Source organism: Agelaius phoeniceus, chromosome 21 (genome assembly GCF_051311805.1).
Source record: "Agelaius phoeniceus isolate bAgePho1 chromosome 21, bAgePho1.hap1, whole genome shotgun sequence".
NCBI classification, from domain to species: domain Eukaryota; kingdom Metazoa; phylum Chordata; class Aves; order Passeriformes; family Icteridae; genus Agelaius; species Agelaius phoeniceus.
Window position 1 is genome coordinate 2,808,267 of NC_135285.1, and position 20,961 is coordinate 2,829,227.

At 50.9% G+C, this 20,961-nt stretch overlaps 1 protein-coding gene across 2 annotated transcripts in view; it reads right to left on the bottom strand.

Annotated features, from left to right (window-relative positions):
* Positions 1-20,961, bottom strand: part of WHRN (whirlin) — a 60,044-nt gene that overhangs the window by 17,922 nt on the left and 21,161 nt on the right. The window contains exons 3-4 of one of the 2 annotated variants that reach the window (XM_054646406.2): positions 9,712-9,837; positions 806-1,008 (exon numbers count right to left, since the gene is read on the bottom strand). In XM_054646406.2, coding sequence (XP_054502381.2) covers positions 806-1,008; positions 9,712-9,837 — 329 coding nt within the window. The remainder of the gene's footprint in view (positions 1-805; positions 1,009-9,711; positions 9,838-20,961) is intronic. The other variant, XM_077189349.1, reaches the window with a different exon arrangement.

The window sequence follows — 20,961 nt, forward strand, 5'->3', positions numbered from 1 at the left end:
ACACAGGAGCAGACCCCAGAATGGGAGCTCCATGGACAGCCTGGGGGTCCCCATCCTCCCAGGGGCTCTGAGCTGACAGACCCCCCAAAAAGCCCTGGTCTTAGATTGAAAATGGGGCTGTGTATTTAATTCCTATCTGTCAGAGCTGGGGCAGTTCTCTGCTGTCCATGGGCAGTTTTTTCTTGATCTCTCCCCCAGCCAATCCTCCCTGCAGGAGATCTCTGCTGTCCATGGCCACTGAGTGTCCCTGCAGGGCTGATCCAATTCCAGCATCCCATGGGGAGATGCTGCATTGCCCAGGGCAGGAGCCAAGCATTCCTACCTGGATCCAATGTGAGCCTGGCACAGCCCAGCAGCCTTTGCCCAGTGCATTGCCAGAGGAGCAGCTTCTGCTGCCCTGCATGGCCAGAGGGAGCCCAGGCCCATCTGCAGCAGCCCTGGAGCTGCAGAGGAAAACTCCCCCCTTGTGCAGGATCCCTGCTCCAGCAGAGCCACAGCTGGCACTGCAGGAGGGCTGAGCCCCCATGGGATGGGGCTGTGCCACCCCCTGACACACAGGGGACAGGGACTGCTCTGACTCTGGCAGTGGTTTTTTGTTGTTGTTTGTGCTATTACATTTGTATTTTTAATTTTCCTAGTACAGAACTGTTATTCCTATTCCCATATCTTTGCCCGAGAACATCTTAATTTCAAAATTATAATAATTTGAAGGAAGAGGGTCTCCATTTCCCATTTCAGGGGAGGTTCCTGCCCTCCTTGGCAGACACCTGCCTGTTCAATCCCACTCAGCCCCCCAGGCCCTTACCCTGCAGAGCTGAGCAGGGTCTCCCCGAGCTGGGAGCTGCTGATCCAGCGGGTCTCATCCACGGTGGTGCGGGCGTGGGGCAGGCGCCCGATGTCCTTCACCGTCATCATCAGGTGCCGCGAGGACTTGAGCAGCTTCACGGCCTCGTCGTGGGGGATGCTCAGGAAGCTCCGGCCGTTCACCTCCAGGATCTGGTCTCCCACCTGTGGAATGAGGATGGACTGAGCCTGGCAAGTCCCTGGAGCTCTCCTGTTGGGAATAACTTTCCTGTCCCAGCAGGGAGGTGCTGCCCAGTCTAGGCCAGCTCCAAAGTGGGATGCAGCAGCTGGAGGGACCAGGGACAATGCTGGTGGGTGGAGATCATTGTCACTGTCACATTTTCTGAAAAATCCTCTTTGCCCAGGAGTTCTCTCCTGGGAAGCTGAGAAGCCTCAGAGAAAAAGGAAAACAATATTATCTCATTTGCTTCTCCTGTGTTTTGCTGCTTTGGAATGTGTTTGGAGATTGTTTATCCAGCCTGTGAATTGTTTTGACTCAATGACCAATCACAGTCAGGCAGTGTCAGGACTCTGGAAGGAGTTCACATTCTCTGGAAAAATCCCTTCACCCAGGATTCTTCTCCTGGGAAGCTGAGAAGCCTCAGAGAAAAGGAAAACAATTCTCATCTCATTGGCTTCTCCTGTGCTGTGCTCATGTGGAATGTGTTTGGAGATTGTTCACCCACAGGTGATTGTTCCATTGCATTCTGCTGGGAGTTGTTTTCACTCTTTGGCCAATCAGGGCCAAGCTGTGTCAGGACTCTTTCCAGAGTCAGGAGTTTTCATTATTTTCTTGTTAAGCCTTCTGTCTGGATCCTTCCTCTATTCTTTAGTATAGTTTAGTATAGCATTCTTTAATATAATATAGAACATAAAATAATAAATTAGCCTTCTAAGAACATGGAGTCAGATTCATCATTTCCTTCCTGCCATGGGGAACCCTGAAAATACCACAGATCATCCCTCAAGCTGGCAGCCAGTGAGGCTGGAGGGGCCTGTTGAGGATCCCAGCTCAGACTGATCTGCCCGGTCTCCTCCACCAACCAGACCAACCCCAAAGAACATCAAGGCCTCCAGCCCAGTCCCTGCTGCTGCTCTGGGATGTCAGGAACCATCTGTGGAGGCCCCAGCCCTCAGATCTCTGCATGCAGCAGGGAGGGGCTCACCATAGCCTCCATCACAAACTGCAGCATCTGGCACAGCTGCATTCCATCTCTCCTCTGCTGTTTCCTCCCCTAAGAGATTTCATTCTGTGGGCAAGGCCTTTGCTGGAATCAGGAGCTGCCCTGACAGCCTGGCCTTGTTTGAGACACAGCACCCATCTGGTGTTTTACCCTTCATCCCAGGTCCTCTTCCTCTGTGCTCCCAGGGCATCCAGGGCTGCTCCTCCTCACTCCTGTATCACAATTCATCCTATTCCTGATAAACCACATTTTTGAAACTGCTCTTTCCTATCTTTGCTTAACCACAGGCCTCAGCTCAGCTCTACCAAAACACAGCATGGATTTTCTCCTTGCCTGGCCAGCAAGGAGACACAGGGAGAGAAAAGTTGCAGAGAAGTGAAACAAATGATCAGTGGCAGATGAAGGTGCCTGTGAAAGGACAGATGGAAGAGATTAGGCCTGTTAAATTTAGAGAGGAGATCATGTGGGGGGCTGGAAGGAGCTATACAAAATAATGCTGGCAGTAATGAGAAGCCAGGGAAGGGCTCCTGTTTACCCTTTCCTCTGCTCAAAGGACAGAGGAGGCTCAGGGAGGATGCTCAGAGTGGTGCTGAGAGGAAAAAGGACCTGCAGCAGGAGCATCATGGAGTCATTTGGGTTGAAAAAGGCCTTTAGGATCATTGAGTCCAGAAGCAGAGAGCTCAGCTCCATGTTCAGCTCCATCCAGGGACCCTGAGTGGATTTGCCTCATTCTTCACCATTAAGTTCCATGGTTTGTGTTGGAAGTGACCTAAAACATCCCAGAAGTGTGAAGGGAGGGATCCCAGGGGAAGGCAAATGACAAAAATGACCCCAACCATGGGGCTCCACAAATATCTCTGTTTCCCTTTGAGCTCTGTCAGCTTTAAATCCACTGTCAGAAAATTCTTTGCTTCTTTTCTGCCAGGGTCAGGATTAAACCACAAGATGATATTTCTTGTTGAGACTCAGATGTTTATCAGTTCTTATCCATGTCACAGTCTCACAAACCCTGAGTTCTACAGCACTTCACTCTAACAAACTAAAAATGGAGCCCCATCTCTCTCTCTCTACAAGGCCTTTTAAGGATAAACTGTCCAATTAAGAAATGACCCCTAAATTCTTTTTACTTTTAACTCAATAACCAACCACTCGTGGCCTGCAATGTGGACTTTTTTATCCAATTACACAAAACCACCAAAACCCATGGAGAAGAAGGTGAAGGAGGAGAAGGAGAAGAAAGTGAAGAAGAAGGACCAGCCTCTTCTCTAAAACCTCCATCTTGCATTACATATATTACTATATTTTAAACCCTTAAACTCTAAGTTTCCTACCCTGTGATATCACACACTTCTATTCAAACTCCACACCCACAATCCCAGTCCTGCCATTCCATTCTGGAAGCTTCTCCACAGCCTCAGGTCAATGCAGTGTTCTCCTGGGGGTCAGTGGCTGTCAGCACAGAAATCTGAAATTCTCAGTAACCAGGGTTCCAAGAGCTACCAGTGTAACAGGGGAGAGGAATTATGCCAGGGGCTGAAATGCCAAGGGAAAGCCCCACTCAGGTGCACAAATATCATCTCCCAGGCCTTTCTGATCCATCAGGAGTGCCCTGGAGTGGATTTTGCTGCTCAAACAAGGAGCACAGAGTTCACTGCAGCACCAAAACAATAAAAATCCAAATTTGATTAGGCAGTTTTATTGCAATTATGAATCTTTAATGGTTTTCCATAGCAGGGATTAAATTTGCATGGTTTTTTTGGTTCAGGACAGTTACACGGGTTTAATAATCTTTAATTTCTCCTTTTAAGAGTGAACCAAGAGGAGCCTGGCACGCTCTTGTAACATCAGGGAGACCAGAGGGGCCCTGGATTTTTTGCTAATTAACATAGATAATTATAGTTTTCCCCCAAAGTCAAGTGGGAAAGTAACAAAAAATCTGCAGAGAAGCAAAAGAACCATCGACTACAACAAAAGCTGACCCTGAGAAATGATTTGCTGTATTCACAGCTCCAAACTGGCACAGAATAAAAGAAATAATAATAAGACACACACACACACACACAAAAGTTATAATAAAACACAGGAAAATTATTGCCCTGGATATTTCAGGAACTACTTTTCAGTTGTGCTCAGCTAATGGTGGGTGGATACCCAGGATGTGCTGAATGCTTGAACACCTCTGAAAATGTGGATTACTCTCATTTCCCAGGGAAAATTGTAGCCTGAAATGCAGGGGCTGAACACGACACGCAGAAGGTGACACACCATGAGAAAAAGAGAGTTTGGAAATTACACCTCAATGACAGCCCTGGCTCCTGCTCCTTCTGGAGACAGTGGGGAAGGGGAGGTGCAGTCAAGAGAAATGTGATGGGCTTCAGACAAGGGTTCTGAGCAGCAGAAATAAGCAGAATTTGCTTGGAAAAAATCTCTTTAATCAGAGTTTGCTCTGAAAAATTCTCTTTAAAATAATCAGAATTTGCTCTGGGAGAAATTCAATCATACAGACAGAAGAACAGGTAAGAGATTTTAAATGTGAGTTAAGGTTAAAAGACAGCAAAGTGAGCTGGGAATAACAGGGCCAAGGGGATGATGCCAAATGGGTTGGCACTGGCAGCAGTCCTGTTTAATGCCACTAAAGTGCCAGCAGAGAGGCTAAATGACACTGGACATAGCATTAAAGTAGAAGGAACCTCTCTGCAGCACAAATAATTACCAAAAGCCCTTAAGAAATTAAAGATACGGGCAGGAAAATGTATGGATCAATTTAGAATTGACCAAATGAAGGCTCCCAGTAAAGAAGGGAGTGCTCAGCTTCTCCAGGAGGGAAATGGCTCAGGGCAGATGATCCATGTGGGAAGGGTTCAGGACAGACCTGTGCCATTCACATTCTCTGGAAAAATCCCTTCACCCAGGGTTTTTCTCCTGGGAAGCTGAGGAGCCTCAGAGAAAAGGAAAACAATTCTCATCTCATTTGCTTCTCCTGTGTTTTGCTCATGTGGAATGTATTTGGAGATTGTTCACCCACAGGTGATTGTTCCATTGCATTCTGCTGGGAGTTGTTTTCACTCTTTGGCCAATCAGGGCCAAGCTGTGTCAGGACTCTTTCCAGAGTCAGGAGTTTTCATTATTCTCTTTTTAGCCTTCTGTCTGGATCCTTCCTCTATTCTTTAGTATAGTTTAGTATAGAATTCTTTAACATAATATAGTATCATAAAGTAATAAATGAGCCTTGTGAGAACATGGAGTCAGATGCATCATTCCTGCCTTCACTGGGGCATTTTCCTGCAAATCCAACACAGGTCAGGGAATGAGGGGGCCATGGCTGGCTCAAAATGGGTCCTTCCCTCAAGCACTGCAGCCCAAAGAGGGGAGATGAGAGCCTAGGGAGGGAAGGGGCTCTCTGGGCTGGCAGTGCTCGTGTGTGGCTGCATTTCTCTCCACAGAGAATAGCAAGGCACAACTTCCCAAGGATGTTTTCTGGGAATCATAACGAGGAATCTCAGAGAAAGAACAGACAGTTCTTGTCTCAATTGCTGCTCCTCTTGTTGAACTCATGTGGAATGCATTCTGGGGATTGTTTACCCAAGGTGACCAATTGCATCCACGTGTGTTTGTCAGGACTGTCAGCAGACAATCACATTTGGTGGAGTTGGGTACTTGTGCAGTTTCAGTTTAGATGTAGTGTAATATAGTATAGAATAATCTAGTATAATAAAGTAATTAATTGGCCTTCTGATATCAATAGAGTCAGATGCATCATTCTTCCCTTCCATGGGGGTTGCTTGCTTTTCCAATAGTTGTGGCACGCCTGGGGGGAGGTTTTTGATGGCCTCCCAGGAGAGGAGATTTCTGTCCCCATCTAGGTGACACCACTGAAAGGACCAGGAGAAATGTCTCATCTTGGGTACCACAACCTCCTGAGTGACTTTGTCACTTTGCAGCTCATTCCCAAACTCTGAGGAGCCACAAGGTTTTTACTCCATCTCCTCTTTTTCTAGGAGATTTGTCTGTGTTCAGACCTCAAAGCTCACTGCAGCTTTCAAGGGGTGGCTTTGGGATGAGTTTGCAGATGACACCAAATGTGTCCAGGGAAGGGAATGGAGCTGGGAAAGGGTCTGGAGCCCCAGGGGAGGCTGAGGGAGCTGGGAAGGGGCTCAGCCTGGAGGCTCAGGGGGGCCCTTGTGGCTCTGCACAGCTCCTGCCAGGAGGGCACAGCCAGGGAACAGGGACAGGAGCAGAGGGAATGGCCTCAGGCTGGGCCAGGGGGGCTCAGGGGGGATATTTAAGAAAAAATCTTCACCAAAAGGGTCGAAAGGACTCCAAAGTCCCCATCCCTTGAAGGATTTAAAGCCATGTGGATGTGGCACCTGGGGACATGGGGCAGCGGTGGCCTTGCAGTGCTGGAGGAATGGTTGGACACGATGGTCTTGGAGATCTTCAGCCTAAATTACTCTTTGTTCTATGACAGCCAGTGCTGAGGTAAAATCATTCAGCTCTTCCTATTTACAGTCTTCCTGTCCCTCTCCTCTCATATCTGGATAAATATGGATCATGATTTCCACCCCAGCCCTCGTTCTGGGAACTCAATATTGAGTTGTTTGCTCAGAGCGAGCTCCCTGGAATCTGCTATTTCTGATCTAAAGGTCAAGCAGAGCAAACAAAAATGGCTTAAGGACAAAAAAGAACCCCAATCCTGACAAAACACAGCACCAGGAAAAATGAGCAAAGAAGAAATGAGGGCCAGCAGGGCCAGGAACAGCATCAGGAGCTCAGCTCGTGCCAGCACCACTGGGGACAGCAGGAAGGAGGCAGGAAGGGCAGGAGCTGAAAGCAAACGAGGCTGAGTCACCCCCCTCCTCTAACCCCCACTTCTTCACTCTCAGAACTTCCTTGGAGGCAGCAGATTTTCAACCATGCCCCAAGAACACATTGTCAGAAGTTTCATGAATGAATAAACATCAAGAAGGCCAAGGGCAAGCCTATGAATATTGAGTTATTGACTGAGTGCAGAGCTCCAGCCTGGTTTTGGCTGCAGTTCTGCCTGCTGAGGGAGCAGGACAGCAGCACCTGAACCAGCACCAGCAGGGCTGCAGCTCCTCTGGGACCCTCATCTCAGGGTCTTGGTCCTTGTTCCTGGAGCTGGGAAAAGTTTCTGAGCCTCAGAGAAACTTCTCTGGTTTTGCCTGGCTTTCAGTAGCTTTTGTTTGTCCTTCCATCAAAATTTAAGGGAAGTGTAAAACATTAATTATTTATTTTTGTTATTATTTGAAGAGTCTGAAATTCTGATTTGGTGCGATAGATACAAGGAGGTAAAAATGAAATGTCTGACAAAATTACAGATTGGTTTGGGTTAAAAGGGACCTCAAAGCCCATCCAGAGCCATTCCTGCCATGGCAGGGACGCCTCCCATTGTCCCAGGCTGCTCCAAGCCCTGTCCAGCCTGGCCTTGGGCACTGCCAGGGGTCCAGGGCCTGCCCACCCTCCCAGGGAAGGATTTCTGCCTTTTCTCTCATCTAAACATCACCTCAGAATCAGCTTCCCATCAACCCAGCCAGGCTGTGTTGAGCCCACATTGAGCAATCCCACAATATTTCCATTTCAGAGAGCAACAAATTACCTGGAAATCACATTTATCCACCAGTTCTTGCTTCCTTGTGCCATCACATCCCTTCCACCACCACCTGGAGCAGCAATCTACACCCCACCATGTCTAACAGCAGGACCTAAAAGGCCTTTTTTACCTCCAAACCTCCAGGCAGCACTGAATTTACAGCCTGTAGCATACACAAATCAGGAGGGGAAGCAGCTGTGAGCATCTGAAATCCCACCAAGGCTGGCATCCAGCACAGCACGAGCCTGCTGGGCACACAAATCACTGCCTGGAGAGCACAGCAGCAGGGGGGGATCTCCAGAATCAACCAGCAGAGGCTCAGGTGTGCAAACAACAGTGCCAGGACCTGGGGGGACAGGGCAGGGAACTGGCACTGCTCTGGCTGCTGAGTGTGGGTGTTTGCTGGAATTCCAAGCAGGCAGGGAGGGATTCAGGCAGGAGTTCTACTGTTGGGACTGTCCCTGTGACATCTCCTCACTGCCAGGGGATGCAAAAGGAATAAAAGCAGAGATTTTCCCTGTGCAGCAAACCCAGGGAAGAGAAAAAACACCAAGGAAAACAATGCAGCTTCTTCTTTCTCATGCTGCATTTAAACTTTCAGGCTTCTGGGGTTTAGGGGATGGATCCTGACCCTGGCACAGGGACAAACACCCCAGGCAGCTCCAGGCAGTCCCTCCCCTTCCACCTCTACAAACAAATTGTCCTGTGCCTCTTCTTGTCCCTGCCTCAAAATCCTGTGCCCCACAGCACTGCCCCTCTTGCTGATGAGGCCACCAACATCCCTGGGACACAGCTGGGGCCCAGCCAGGGCTGTGGGCAGAGGTGCCAGCCTGACCTCTGGGGATCTGCAGGGAGCTGGCAGCAGCATTGCTGCAGCCTGGAGAGCACTGTGCCATCCCCAGCATGCCCTGGAGAGCACTCTGCCATCCCCAGGATGCCCTGGAGAACACTCTGCCATCCCCAGCATGCCCTGGAGAGCACTGTGCCATCCCCAGGATGCCCTGGAGAGCACTGTGCCATCCCCAGCATGCCCTGGAGAGCACTGTGCCATCCCCAGCATGCCCTGGAGAGCACTGTGCCATCCCCAGGATGCCCTGGAGAACACTCTGCCATCCCCAGCATGCCCTGGAGAGCACTGTGCCATCCCCAGGATGCCCTGGAGAGCACTGTGCCATCCCCAGGATGCCATGGAGAGCACTCTGCCATCCCTAGGATGCTCTGGAGAGCACTGTGCCATCCCCAGGATGCCATGGAGAGCACTCTGCCATCCCTAGGATGCTCTGGAGAGCACTGTGCCATCCCCAGGATGCCCTGGAGAGCACTGTGCCATCCCCAGCATGCTCTGGAGAGCACTGTGCCATCCCCAGGATGCCCTGGAGAGCACTGTGCCATCCCCAGCATGCCCTGGAGAGCACTGTGCCATCCCCAGGATGCCATGGAGAGCACTGTGCCATCCCCAGGATACCCTGGAGAGCACTGTGCCATCCCCAGGATGCCATGGAGAGCACTGTGCCATCCCCAGGATACCCTGGAGAGCACTGTGCCATCCCCAGCATGCTCTGGAGAGCACTGTGCCATCCCCAGCATGCCCTGGAGAGCACTCTGCCATCCCCAGGATGCCCTGGAGAGCACTCTGCCATCCCTACCATGCCCTGGAGAGCACTCTGCCATCCCCAGGATGCTCTGGACAGCACTGTGCCATCCCCAGGATACCCTGGAGAGCACTGTGCCATCCCTAGGATGCTCTGGAGAGCACTGTGCCATCCCCAGGATGCCATGGAGAGCACTGTGCCATCCCCAGGATGCCCTGGAGAGCACTGTGCCATCCCTACCATGCCCTGGAGAGCACTGTGCCATCCCCAGGATGCCCTGGAGAGCACTGTGCCATCCCCAGGATGCCCTGGAGAGCACTGTGCCATCCCCAGCATGCCCTGGAGAGCACTGTGCCATCCCCAGGATGCCCTGGAGAGCACTCTGCCATCCCCAGCTGCCCAGGGATGAGGTGGAGTCTCATCCCAACCCCACCTGGACACATTCCTGGTCACCTGCCACCCTCTCTGGGATCACTCTCACCTTCAAGCCAGTGCTCTCTGCCTCGGAGCCCTTGTCCACACCCGTGATGTAGATGCCCAGGGAATATTCTGCCCCTCCTCGGATCATGAGGCCCAGGGATTTCCCTTCGTTCAGGACCAGGTTCACCTGCAGGGGAACAGGGAGAGACATTGATGTGGTGTCCAAAGCAGGGGTGGGACACAGCCACAGAGCTGGGCTGGACAGCGGCTCCTGTGGGATTGAGGAGGCAGTGGGAACCAGGAGGAAAAGCTCTGGGGGCTGAGAGGTTCAGCTACATGAGGGGCAGCACATGGGGGTGGATTGTCAGGCAGGATCTTTAATGGAAAACTCTTTCCCCCAACCCAGGGAGGTGTGATGTCTTGGAGTGGCTACCTAGAACAGAGGCTAGAGCAGATAAAGACAATAGAAGTATTTATTAAAGGCCAGCAAATCAGCTGGTGCACAGTAGTTTTCCACTCTCTCCTCTTACAGGTTGTCTGGAGTTTCCTTCATTTGCCTCACAATCATCACAAGGACCCTGAAGACCCCAACAGGAGCTCTGGCCTGGCTGAGGTGGACGTTTTCTGGATGTTTGGTGATTGTTTGCAGGTGTGCTCGCTGTGCCTTCACAGAGCACTGCTTTGAACAGGTTCTGATAAATGGTGGCTCATCCTTGCACACTCACACCTGCCCCACAGGGTCTGATAAATGGTGCCTTGTCCTTGCACACTCACACCTGCCCCACAGGGTCTGATAAATGGTGCCTTGTCCTTGCACACTCACACCTGTCCCACAGGGTCTGATAATGGTGCCTTGTCCTTGCACACTCACAGCTGCCCCACAGGTTCTGATAATGGTGCCTTGTCCTTGCACACTCACACCTGCCCACAGGGTCTGATAATGGTGCCTTGTCCTTGCACACTCACACCTGCCCACAGGGTCTGATAAATGGTGCCTTGTCCTTGCACACTCACACCTGCCCCACAGGTTCTGATAATGGTGCCTTGTCCTTGCACACTCACACCTGCCCCACAGGTTCTGATAATGGTGCCTTGTCCTTGCACACTCACAGCTGCCCCACAGGGTCTGATAAATGGTGCCTTGTCCTTGCACACTCACACCTGCCCCACAGACCGAGGGCTCTCTACACAAGGGCCCATGGATCTCCCCACCTTTTGGCCAGATGCCAACTCCTTTGGATGGAGACTCTGTAAACTGGAGCTGTTGAGAGACTTTGGTGAACCCCACGGACAACAGCGAATCTGTGCCTGGACCATGAGGATTCCGTTTCGTTGGTAGCTATATTCCCCTTCCCCTCTTTGTCTTTCTATCTTTTATTTTCTTTTCTGATCCCTCTATTGCATTTGCTGTTGGCCCTCCATAAAGGTGCATTTGTTGTGATTAAACTGCCAGTCCCCTGCTGTTTTTCTTGTGCACTTTTGGGATCTGGAAAGGAACCATCAGGACCCTGCTTGCCCTAGTGGATGGTGACACAGGTGCACCCCTGGGGCAGAGACCTGAGAACAACCCCCAAAACCCCAGGAGCAGCAGTGGGGTGGTGCCAGGCAGCACTGGCTGTGAATTCCCCCTCTGGCATTGCTGCCTGAGCAAACAGAGCCATGATCCCCTATTGGATTTGCAGGGAATGTCCCAACAAAGGCAGGAATGATGAATCTGGCTCCATGTTCTCACAAGGCTAATTTATTACCTTATTATACTATATTATATTAAAGAATACTATACTATACTAAAGAATACAGAAAGGATACTTACAGAATGCTAAAAAGATAATAATGAAAACTCCTGACTCTCTCCAGAGCCCTGACACAGCTTGGCCCTGATTGGCCAGAGAGTGAAAACAACTCCCAGCAGAATGCAATGGAACAATCACCTGTGGGTGAACAATCTCCAAACACATTCCACATGAGCACAGCACAGGAGAAGCAAATGAGATGAGAATTGTTTTCCTTTTCTCTGAGGCCTCTCAGCTTCCCAGGAGAAAACCCTGGGTGAAGGGATTTTTCCAGAGAATGTGAATGGCACAATCCCCTCCACCCAGCCTGGCATGAGCCCAGCTCCAGCCCTCTGCCCTTCCCTGGGCAGAGCTGACTGTGCAGGGCCACTCCAGGCACTCCCCACAGGACAAACCCCACAGGGATAATCATGTGCCTCATTATCTCCAATTAACAATGCCAGGACAACCCTTTCCATAGATCCAGCACATCCTGCAGCAGCCATTTCATACTTCCCACAACCTGCCAGCAGCACCTGGCCAGATGTTCTCCCCACCAAATGCTGATTGCAAACCCAACTTCCATCTGCCTTCATCCACCCTCTCTTCCTCACAGGGCCTGACAATATCTGGGTGTTCAGGTGGGAATTTGGAGAGCAGAGCAATCCTGTGCTCAGCCCCCTCAAGGACTCTCCATTTAAATTGGCCTTTGTTCACTCTCTGCATGACACTTTTAAAATGAGTAATTCCAGGGTTATTTTTTTGCTTTGCTCCCAAGTTTTGAGTCACTTCTGGATAAAAGCAGACAGCAGGAATAAAAACAAATGAGAAAAGCCAAAATGTGTTTCACACTGATAGAAACAGCCAGAAACAAGCTGTTTGTGAAGGGCTTTTATATTTAAACCCTTTTACTGCAGTCAAACCAAAATCTTGAACATTTACCTGGATGGAAAAATAATTCCCAGCTTCAGGTCAGTAATTAATCCATCTTTCTAGAGGACACAGCATCACAGAGGGAATTCAGGCCAGCCTTAGAATGGCTGGTATTGAAAACCCATTTTCTGTCTTGGTGACAGAAACACAGAAATCAGCAGCAGGACACAAATCCACTTCAGGCTCCAAATTCTGGATTTAGAGAAATGGATGCAAAGCTGGAATAAGAATTGTAAAACATCAACTACCTGCACCAGCATCCTTCTCTGAAAAACCTGATGTTCCCTGGGTTTCCTTTCGCTGCTTTAAAGGGCAGAAAGTGCTGGAAACAATTTCAGCATGGAAGGATTATAAAGGAATTACAGAGACCTTCATGCTCCAGGCTGGGGAGATGAGCTGGGCACTGAACCCACCCAAAGGAGCAGCTGCCTGTCACATCCAAGGGCACTTTGGTTTTCTCTTCACAGGGAAACCTTGCTCTGGACCACAGAACACTTGGCTGAGTGCTTTTGAAAATTAGGAAAAGATTCAACTTTACTGAAATGCTGTTACAGGGAAATTTAGGATTTCCCTGCTGTAAGTTTTTCACCCCATCGTGGCTGTGCCTCTCAAAAAATCCCCCAGTTTGGGAAAAAATTTCAAGTAGGAGAAATGCAGCAAGGTGCCTGGAATCACAGATCACACCAGAATAGGCTGGGAATGGCAAAATTCCCTCTGTAAGTGCCCAAATGACATTTCTGTGTGCTGGGGGTAGCTCCAGGAGGGCAGCTCTGCAGGCAGACATTTCCATTTCCCTCTAACACTATCCTGGTAAGCTGAGAAGCTGCTCCCCCCAGCTGGGGACAGCATCAGATGGAGTAAGAGATACCCCCTGTCCCTCTGCTCCTCAGGGGCTGCCACGTGAGCTGCTCTGTTTGGCCTGGCCAAAATGTGGAGACAATTAATTAACACTTTATATGGAGTTTATAGAGTTATACCAATGCAGAACAGGGCTTGAAAAATATGAAGGCTAAAATCTGAAGGCATCAGTTGAGAGGTTCTTTTTGATGAGGAGGCTATGGGAGAAGAGAAGACTGAGAGGGGATCCCACCAATGCATATGAACACCTCCAAGGGTGTCAGAGGATGGTTTGCCCTGCACTGAGCAAACCTGTGCTTCCAGAGGCAGGAAAAGCACAGATCCAGAAATCCTGGAGCCACAAAAACCAGCAAACCCGAGCTGTGTGTGCAAACCTGCACTTCCAGAGGCAGGAAAATCCCAGATCCAGAAATCCTGGAGCCACAAAAACCAGCAAACCCAAGCTGTGTGTGCAAACCTGTGCTTCCAGAGGCAGGAAGAGCATGGATATGGAAAACTTGGAGCCAAAACCAGAAATCTTGGAGCCACAAAAACCAGGAAACCTGAGCTGTGTGTGCAAACCAGTGCCACAAAAACCAGCAAACCCAAGCTGTGTGTGCAAACCTGCACTTCCAGAGGCAGGAAGGACAGATACAGATATCCTGGAGCCACAAACAGAAATCCTGGAGCCACAAAAATCAGCAAACCTGAGCTGTGTGTGCAAACCTGTGCTTCCAGAGGCAGGAAGAGCATGGATATAGAAAACTTGGAGCCACAAACAGAAATCTTGGAGCCACAAAAACCAGCAAATCCAAGCTGTGTGTGCAAACCTGCACTTCCAGAGGCAGGAAGGGCACAGATACAGAAATCCTGGAGCCACAAAAACCAGAAAACCCGAGCTGTGTGTGCAAACCTGCACTTCCAGAGGCAGGAAGAGCATGGATATAGAAAACTTGGAGCCACAAACAGAAATCTTGGAGCCACAAAAATCAGCAAACCTGAGCTGTGTGTGCAAACCTGTGCTTCCAGAGGCCTGAAAGGCATGGATACAGAAATCCTGGAGCCACCAAAACCAGCAAACCCGAGCTGTGTGTGCAAACCTGTGCTTCCAGAGGCAGGAAGAGCATGGATATAGAAAACTTGGAGCCACAAACAGAAATCCTGGAGCCACAAAAATCAGCAAACCTGAGCTGTGCATGCAAACCTGCACTTCCAGAGGCAGGAAGAGCATGGATATAGAAAACAAGAGCATGGATATAGAAAACTTGGAGCCACAAACAGAAATCTTGGAGCCACAAAAATCAGCAAATCCAAGCTGTGTGTGCAAACCTGTGCTTCCAGAGGCCTGAAAGGCATGGATACAGAAATCCTGGAGCCACCAAAACCAGCAAACCCGAGCTGTGTGTGCAAACCTGTGCTTCCAGAGGCAGGAAGAGCATGGATATAGAAAACTTGGAGCCACAAACAGAAATCTTGGAGCCACAAAAACCAGCAAATCCAAGCTGTGTGTGCAAATCTGCACTTCCAGAGGCAGGAAGGGCACAGATACAGAAATCCTGGAGCCACAAAAATCAGCAAACCCAAGCTGTGTGTGCAAACCTGTGCCACAAAAACCAGAAAACCCGAGCTGTGTGTGCAAACCTGTGCTTCTAGAGGCAGGAAAGGCAAGGAAACAGAAATCTTGGAGCCACAAACAGAAATCCTGGAGCCACAAAAATCAGCAAACCCAAGCTGTGCATGCAAACCTGCACTTCCAGAGGCAGGAAGGTCATGGATACAGAAATCCTGGAGCCACCAAAACCAGAATACCTGAGTTGTGTGTGCAAACCTGCACTTCCAGAGGCAGGAAGAGCATGGATATAGAAAACTTGGAGCCACAAAAACCAGCAAATCCAAGCTGTGTGTGCAAACCTGCATTTTCAGAGGCAGGGAAGGCATGGATACAGAAATCCTGGAGCCACAAACAGAAATCCTGGAGCCACCAAAACCAGAAAACCTGAGTTGTGTGTGCAAACCTGCGCTTCCAGAGGCAGGAAAGGCAAAGAAACTGAAATCTTGGAGCCACAAAAACCAGCAAAGCCAAGCTGTGTGTGCAAACCTGCTGGCAGCCCAGAAAGTTGGGTAGCTCAGGGCTTAATTGCATCTCTTAATCAGCTAAGAGCTGCAGCTCCCTGGATGGACCCTGCAGCAGGGGCTGCCAGGAACAGCGTGGCAGAGCAGGAGCAGCCAGCTCAGGGACTCACTGCAGAGTTTGGGAATGGCTGGGGAAGGGAGAGTGCTGGGTCAGCCTGGGGAGGGAAGGTGAGGACTTTTGGGCTACCTAAAAACGCAGGCCAGACAGAATTAAGGCAATAAAAAGCATTTCTATTTATGGAAGAGCCTTCAGGTACATTTCAGGCAGGCAAAGCCCCCCAGGGCCTACACCCAAAATGGATGAGGGGTCACAGGTTTCACACTTTTATAAGTTTGGTCCATTTGCATATTGGGGTTAATCTGCCAACTACAGCTTCAGCTAATGCAGTCATTTATCCCAAGTTTGCTGCCCCCAAAACTCCCTTTTGTTTCCATCTCTGGGCCCTGAGGCAGTGAGGTGTCCTTGATTGCCAGGCCTGGAGAGGAATTGTTGTGTCTGCCCCAAATGGGAAAGCAGCAGCAGCTCCCACTGTGTGTGGAGTTTGGAGTTACACACTAAAGAGCTGCAGGGTTACAAATGTATGGAAAATATAAAAGCTCAAATCTTAAGAGATCAAAGGAGCAATGCAGGGATAGGCTGATTGCCAGGATGAAGCAAAGGCTGAGCCACTCCATGCCAAGGGCTTGGGGACCACAGGGGACAATTTGCACTCTCCTTCCCAAGGGTCTGCAGTGATGGCACAGTTGGGGTGGTGGCAGGAGGGTGGCCCTGCCTGCTGGCTGTCCCATTGTCACCCTCCTGCCAGCCTGGCCCACAGCCCACACACAGCTCTGAGCACAAGCCCAGCTGTGCCCAAGGAGGGAGCTCAACCTGAGACCAGGCTGATGCTCCCAGATGTTCCCAGTGGTGATCCAGGGTCCCTCTGGGAGCCTCAACACAGCATTCCCTGGGCCAAGCCCCTGTGCCTGGGCTCTTCCCCTCAGGGTGGCCCCCATGTGATTGGCACTCCAGTGCCAAGGCTGGGCCCAGAGAGGGCATTTTGGTGCCATTTCCACTTCATGCTTCCACTCTCCCCCCCTGGCTGAAGCTCCCTCAGGGAGAGCTGGGATCACTCTGAGCTCCTAAATCCAGGCTGTCCTGACACCATCCTAAACCAGGCAGCAAACATGGACAGGGGAAAACTGTTCTGTGGGGGAAACTGAGGACATCTCAGATAAAATAATGGGTTAGGCTGGAAGGGACCTTAAAGCTCATCCAGTGCCACCCCTGCCATGGCAGGGACACCTCCCACTGTCCCAGGCTGCTCCCAGCCCTGTCCAGCCTGGCCTTGGGCACTGCCAGGGATCCAGGGGCAGCCCCAGCTGCTCTGGGCACCCTGTGCCAGGGCCTGCCCACCCTCACAGGGAAGGATTTATTCCCAATACCCCATCTACCCCTGCCCTCATTTACCTTAAGGCCAGTCCCCCTTGTCTCATCACTGCCCATCCTCATGAAAATCTCTTCCCAACCTTCTCCCAAGTCCTCTCAAGCAGTGGAAGGAGCTCTAAGATCTCCCCAGAGCCTTCTCCCAGAGGAATGGGAGACTGCCCCTGGTGTGGGCAGGGACACCTCCCACTGTCCCAGGGTGCCCCAGCCTGGCCTTGGGCACTGCCAGGGATCCAGGGCCTGCCCACCGTGCCAGGGAAGGATTTCTCCCCACTATCCCATCTAACTCCATCATCCTTCAGCTTGAAGCTGTTCCCTGTGTCCTGCCATTCCATGTCCTTGCCCCAGTCCCTCTGCAGCTCTCCTGGAGCCGCTTTAGGTCCTGGGGCACAGTAACACCCAGGTAAGGTCACCCCCACCCTCTGCCAGGCATTCCACAGCAGATCAGTGCCCAGTGCCCACCTCCTTCCCTGTGCCAGCCCCAGGTGACTCCTGCATGCATCACACAGAACCATTAGGAAGTCCAAGGTCACAGTTTTAATTTCTGTTTCAAGGCTGAAACATCTGCCATCTCCTGTAGCAGGAAATGAAGGGGAATAAAAATAAAAATGCCATCATCAGTGAGGGACTTGCTCTGAGCTGATTCCTGCACAGGATTGCTGCTGTCTGGCTTTATGGAATTACCTGTTGACAGATTCCAATTTGCCATTAGAAAAAGGCCTTTCAGGCAGGAATTAGCCTGCCCCAGTAGGGCTCAGCACGTAGCTGGGTGGCTGAGGAGGTTCCAGCCATGCTGGCAGCTGTTTCCAGGCCATTGCTGCTGCCACACAACACAAACAACACCTGGGGAGGCTGGCAGGGCTCATCCTCCTCCTGCTTCCCAAGGAAACCCCACAGTTTGTGTCTAGACATCAAAGTGTGGGGAGGCAGGGCTGCCTCACAGCCTTTAGCTGTGACACTGGGCAGAGTGGTCCCTGAGTCCTGGGGGTGCCAGGGCCACCAGAGCTGTGCCACTGTCACCCCTGCCCAGGGCAGCACCCTAAGGCAGGGGGATAGAACATAAGTAAATAAAAGTAGTATAGAAAGTAATCTCACCCCCTAAAGAGTTGCAGCTGAGCCAATTATTAAGGATTAGGAGCAGGCCTGATGTTAACAGGCCACAGCTGTAGCCAATAAGAACAGTGTTATAAAAGAGGGGATTGGTTGGTTAAGGAGACTGGAGTCAGTTGGTTGCTGTGAGGACAAGGAAGAGTCAATGCCTGGAGGAGCTGCCTGTGAGAAACATCAAGGAGGTATAAAACTCTAGCAATATGGAATCCTTGCAATGTGATGATAATAGGCCTCTTGCTCTATAATGACAACACCCTAGGGCCACACCAGGACTTGGGCTGCCACCCAATGTCCAGCACTGGGGACAGGGAGCAGCTCCCAGGGCTGGGAGGTGACCCAGAGCACAGGGACAGGGACCAGACCAGGTCTGTGCCCACCCAGCTCCATTTCCTGCTGAGCCAGTGCTGCCTCCCCACAGGGCAGGGCTTGGTAAGCACCAACATCAATTCTGGGTGCTGCTTCTTCCTAAAATGATGTCTCAGGTTCAGCTTTTCTATTTTTCACATTCTGTGCTGCTTTAGTGTGTGGGTCTGGGCTTCACATCAGGGGATGCTGAGCTCTGTGCACAGAGCAGGGAGACAAAACAATTCCTGCTCCAGCTGGGCACCAAGGACAAATGACCCAAATCTCAGCCCAAGAGCACAAACCCCGTGGGCTGGAGAGAGAAAAACAAGCAGGGTGGGACTGCAGGGGCTAAAGCTGGAATGGGACAATGAACTGCAAGATGCAAATGGAGCAGAACTGATCCAAGGGAGAGACCCCGTGCCCGGCCGTGCATTTTGGGGCCATTTTGGTTCATCTTGGGTGCAGCCCTGGCTGGGCTCTTGTGCTGTCCAAGGTGGATCCATGGAGGAGATCCTTTGAATAAATCCCTGCTTTATTCTTTAGCTCTGTCCAGTCTCTGTTTTAGCTCAGCCTGCACAAGTGCCTGAAATAACCAAGAGGTGGAAGTGCTGCCCTCAGCGTGGGCTGGGGTGTGACACAAAGGACATTTTTGGGGTGAATCTGCTGGGACACAGGTACAGAATGCCTGAGGCAGAAGGGTGACTCCTGGAAACATGGAGGGGCAGGCTGGATGTGGCTCAGGACAACCTGATGGAGCTGAAGATGCCCCTACTCACTGCAGGGGGGTGGATTAGATGGGATTTCAAGGTCCTTTCTCACCCAAACCCCTCCCTGCCCTTAATCCCCAGGACACTCTGCACCAGTGGCTCCCATCCCGTATTCCAGTCCCACAGGGAACTCAACCAGCCCCCCACCAGCCTGGATATCCCTCAGGCTGTAAACAAAACCAAACCCCAGCAAGGTCAGAGCAAGCAAACAGTGAGAGACGTGGGGAGCTGGATCATTCCCAGAGCAAATGTCATTACAGACTAATAGAGAGAAATCCTTCCTTCCCTCTCCTGCATCTCTTATCCTTCATGCTCAAGTAGGCACCAGCAGTGTCTCAAACATTCAAGCCACGCATTATTAGCACTGATATTTTATTTTTTTTTTTAATAATAATTACTGCTACTTTTGGCTCCAGAAGTGCCTGAAGCTGAGGAGATGCTCACACTCCCTTTATTATGTTTTCTTTCTTCTGCTGCACCAAAAGCTTGCAGGAATAAGCAGCTCCCCTGGCAATAAGCACATTAAGGCACCAATTGAGCTGATGGAATGGTGCTTCTCAGAGAACTCCCAGCACTGCCAGAGTGCTCTGCACACTTCATCTTCCTCCCAGCTCAGCAGCACCTCTGAGTTTGCACTGTCTGAGGGCTTCCAAAGTGCTTTTAATGAAATAAGCTGTCAATCCCACAAGTCCATCAATGACAATTCACAGCACAAATGGCTCTTGCTGCTGCTGTGACAAATCCAGAGGACCCTAAGCCTGGACAGACAATAAAAATCCAAGTGCTCTGGAGCAGAAGGTGAGCATGGGAAGCAGGTCCCAGCTTTCCAGCAGGCTGTGACATCCTGGGGTGGGCTGGGGGCTGTCACCTGCTGCTCTGTCTGGCCTGGCTCCAGCAGCATTTCCCAGAGCTCTGCACTATTGCAAACCCTTCCTTTCACACTTCCTGACCACTGGTGACTCCCTCTGGGGCACAGGACTCTGAGGAGACACTGAACTGAACAATCACAACAGGAAAATGCAAAATTTGGGTAATCCAGCACCTGCCGCACACAGCACAGCCATGGAGAACAAGGATCTCTAACACCTTGGCAACCACAGGCTGAACCTGCCAGCAGCTCCTTCAGCCCAACATTCCCTTCATCCTCACCTCCCTTCTCCAGTGCTAGGTCAGGTCTACACAAAAAACCTGGCCCAGATCTCAGCACCCCCTCTGCTCCCCCAGAACAGCCCCTGGCCCCAGCTCGGGGCAGCCTGGATTGTGCCTGGAAGGGGATGGGGAGAACCAATCCCAATCCCCAAATCCCTTTGAGGGGGATTCTCCCACAGCTGGACTAGAGGAACCCCAGTGCCCACAGCAAAAAGGTGGCTGGGAATGCTGGGGGCTGGAGCACCCTGCACAAAGGGAGGCAGAGCCCAACCACCCTGTGCCACAGCTGAGCCCAGCAGGGCTCAGTCACAGCATCCCACACCTGATCCCACCAGGGCGAGCACACAGAGCCTGCAGGGCTCAGTCACAGCATCACACAGAGCCTGCAGGGCTCAGTTCCACCATCACACTCCTCATCCCATCAGGATGATCCCACAGATCCCTGGAAGGCTCAGTCACACCATCACACTCCTCACAGTGCTGCTTTCCATTTCAGGCCTTTGGGTAATAATCCTTCAGCCTTGGGATAACCAACCCTCAACCCCTGTGACAAACCCTCCTTCCAGGCATGCAGATGGGCTGGAGGGAGGCAGCCAGACAGGGATATTCCAGTGCCTGAAGAATGTTGTAAATGCAGGCCAAGGGGAGAGAATGATGGATCTGACTCCATGTTCTCACAAGGCTCATTTATTACTTTATGATACTATATTATATTAAAGAATACTATACTATACTAAAGAATACAGAAAGGATACTTACAGAACGCTAAAAAGACAATAATGAAAACTCCTGACTCTCTCCAGAGTCCTGACACAGCTTGGCCCTGATTGGCCAAAGAG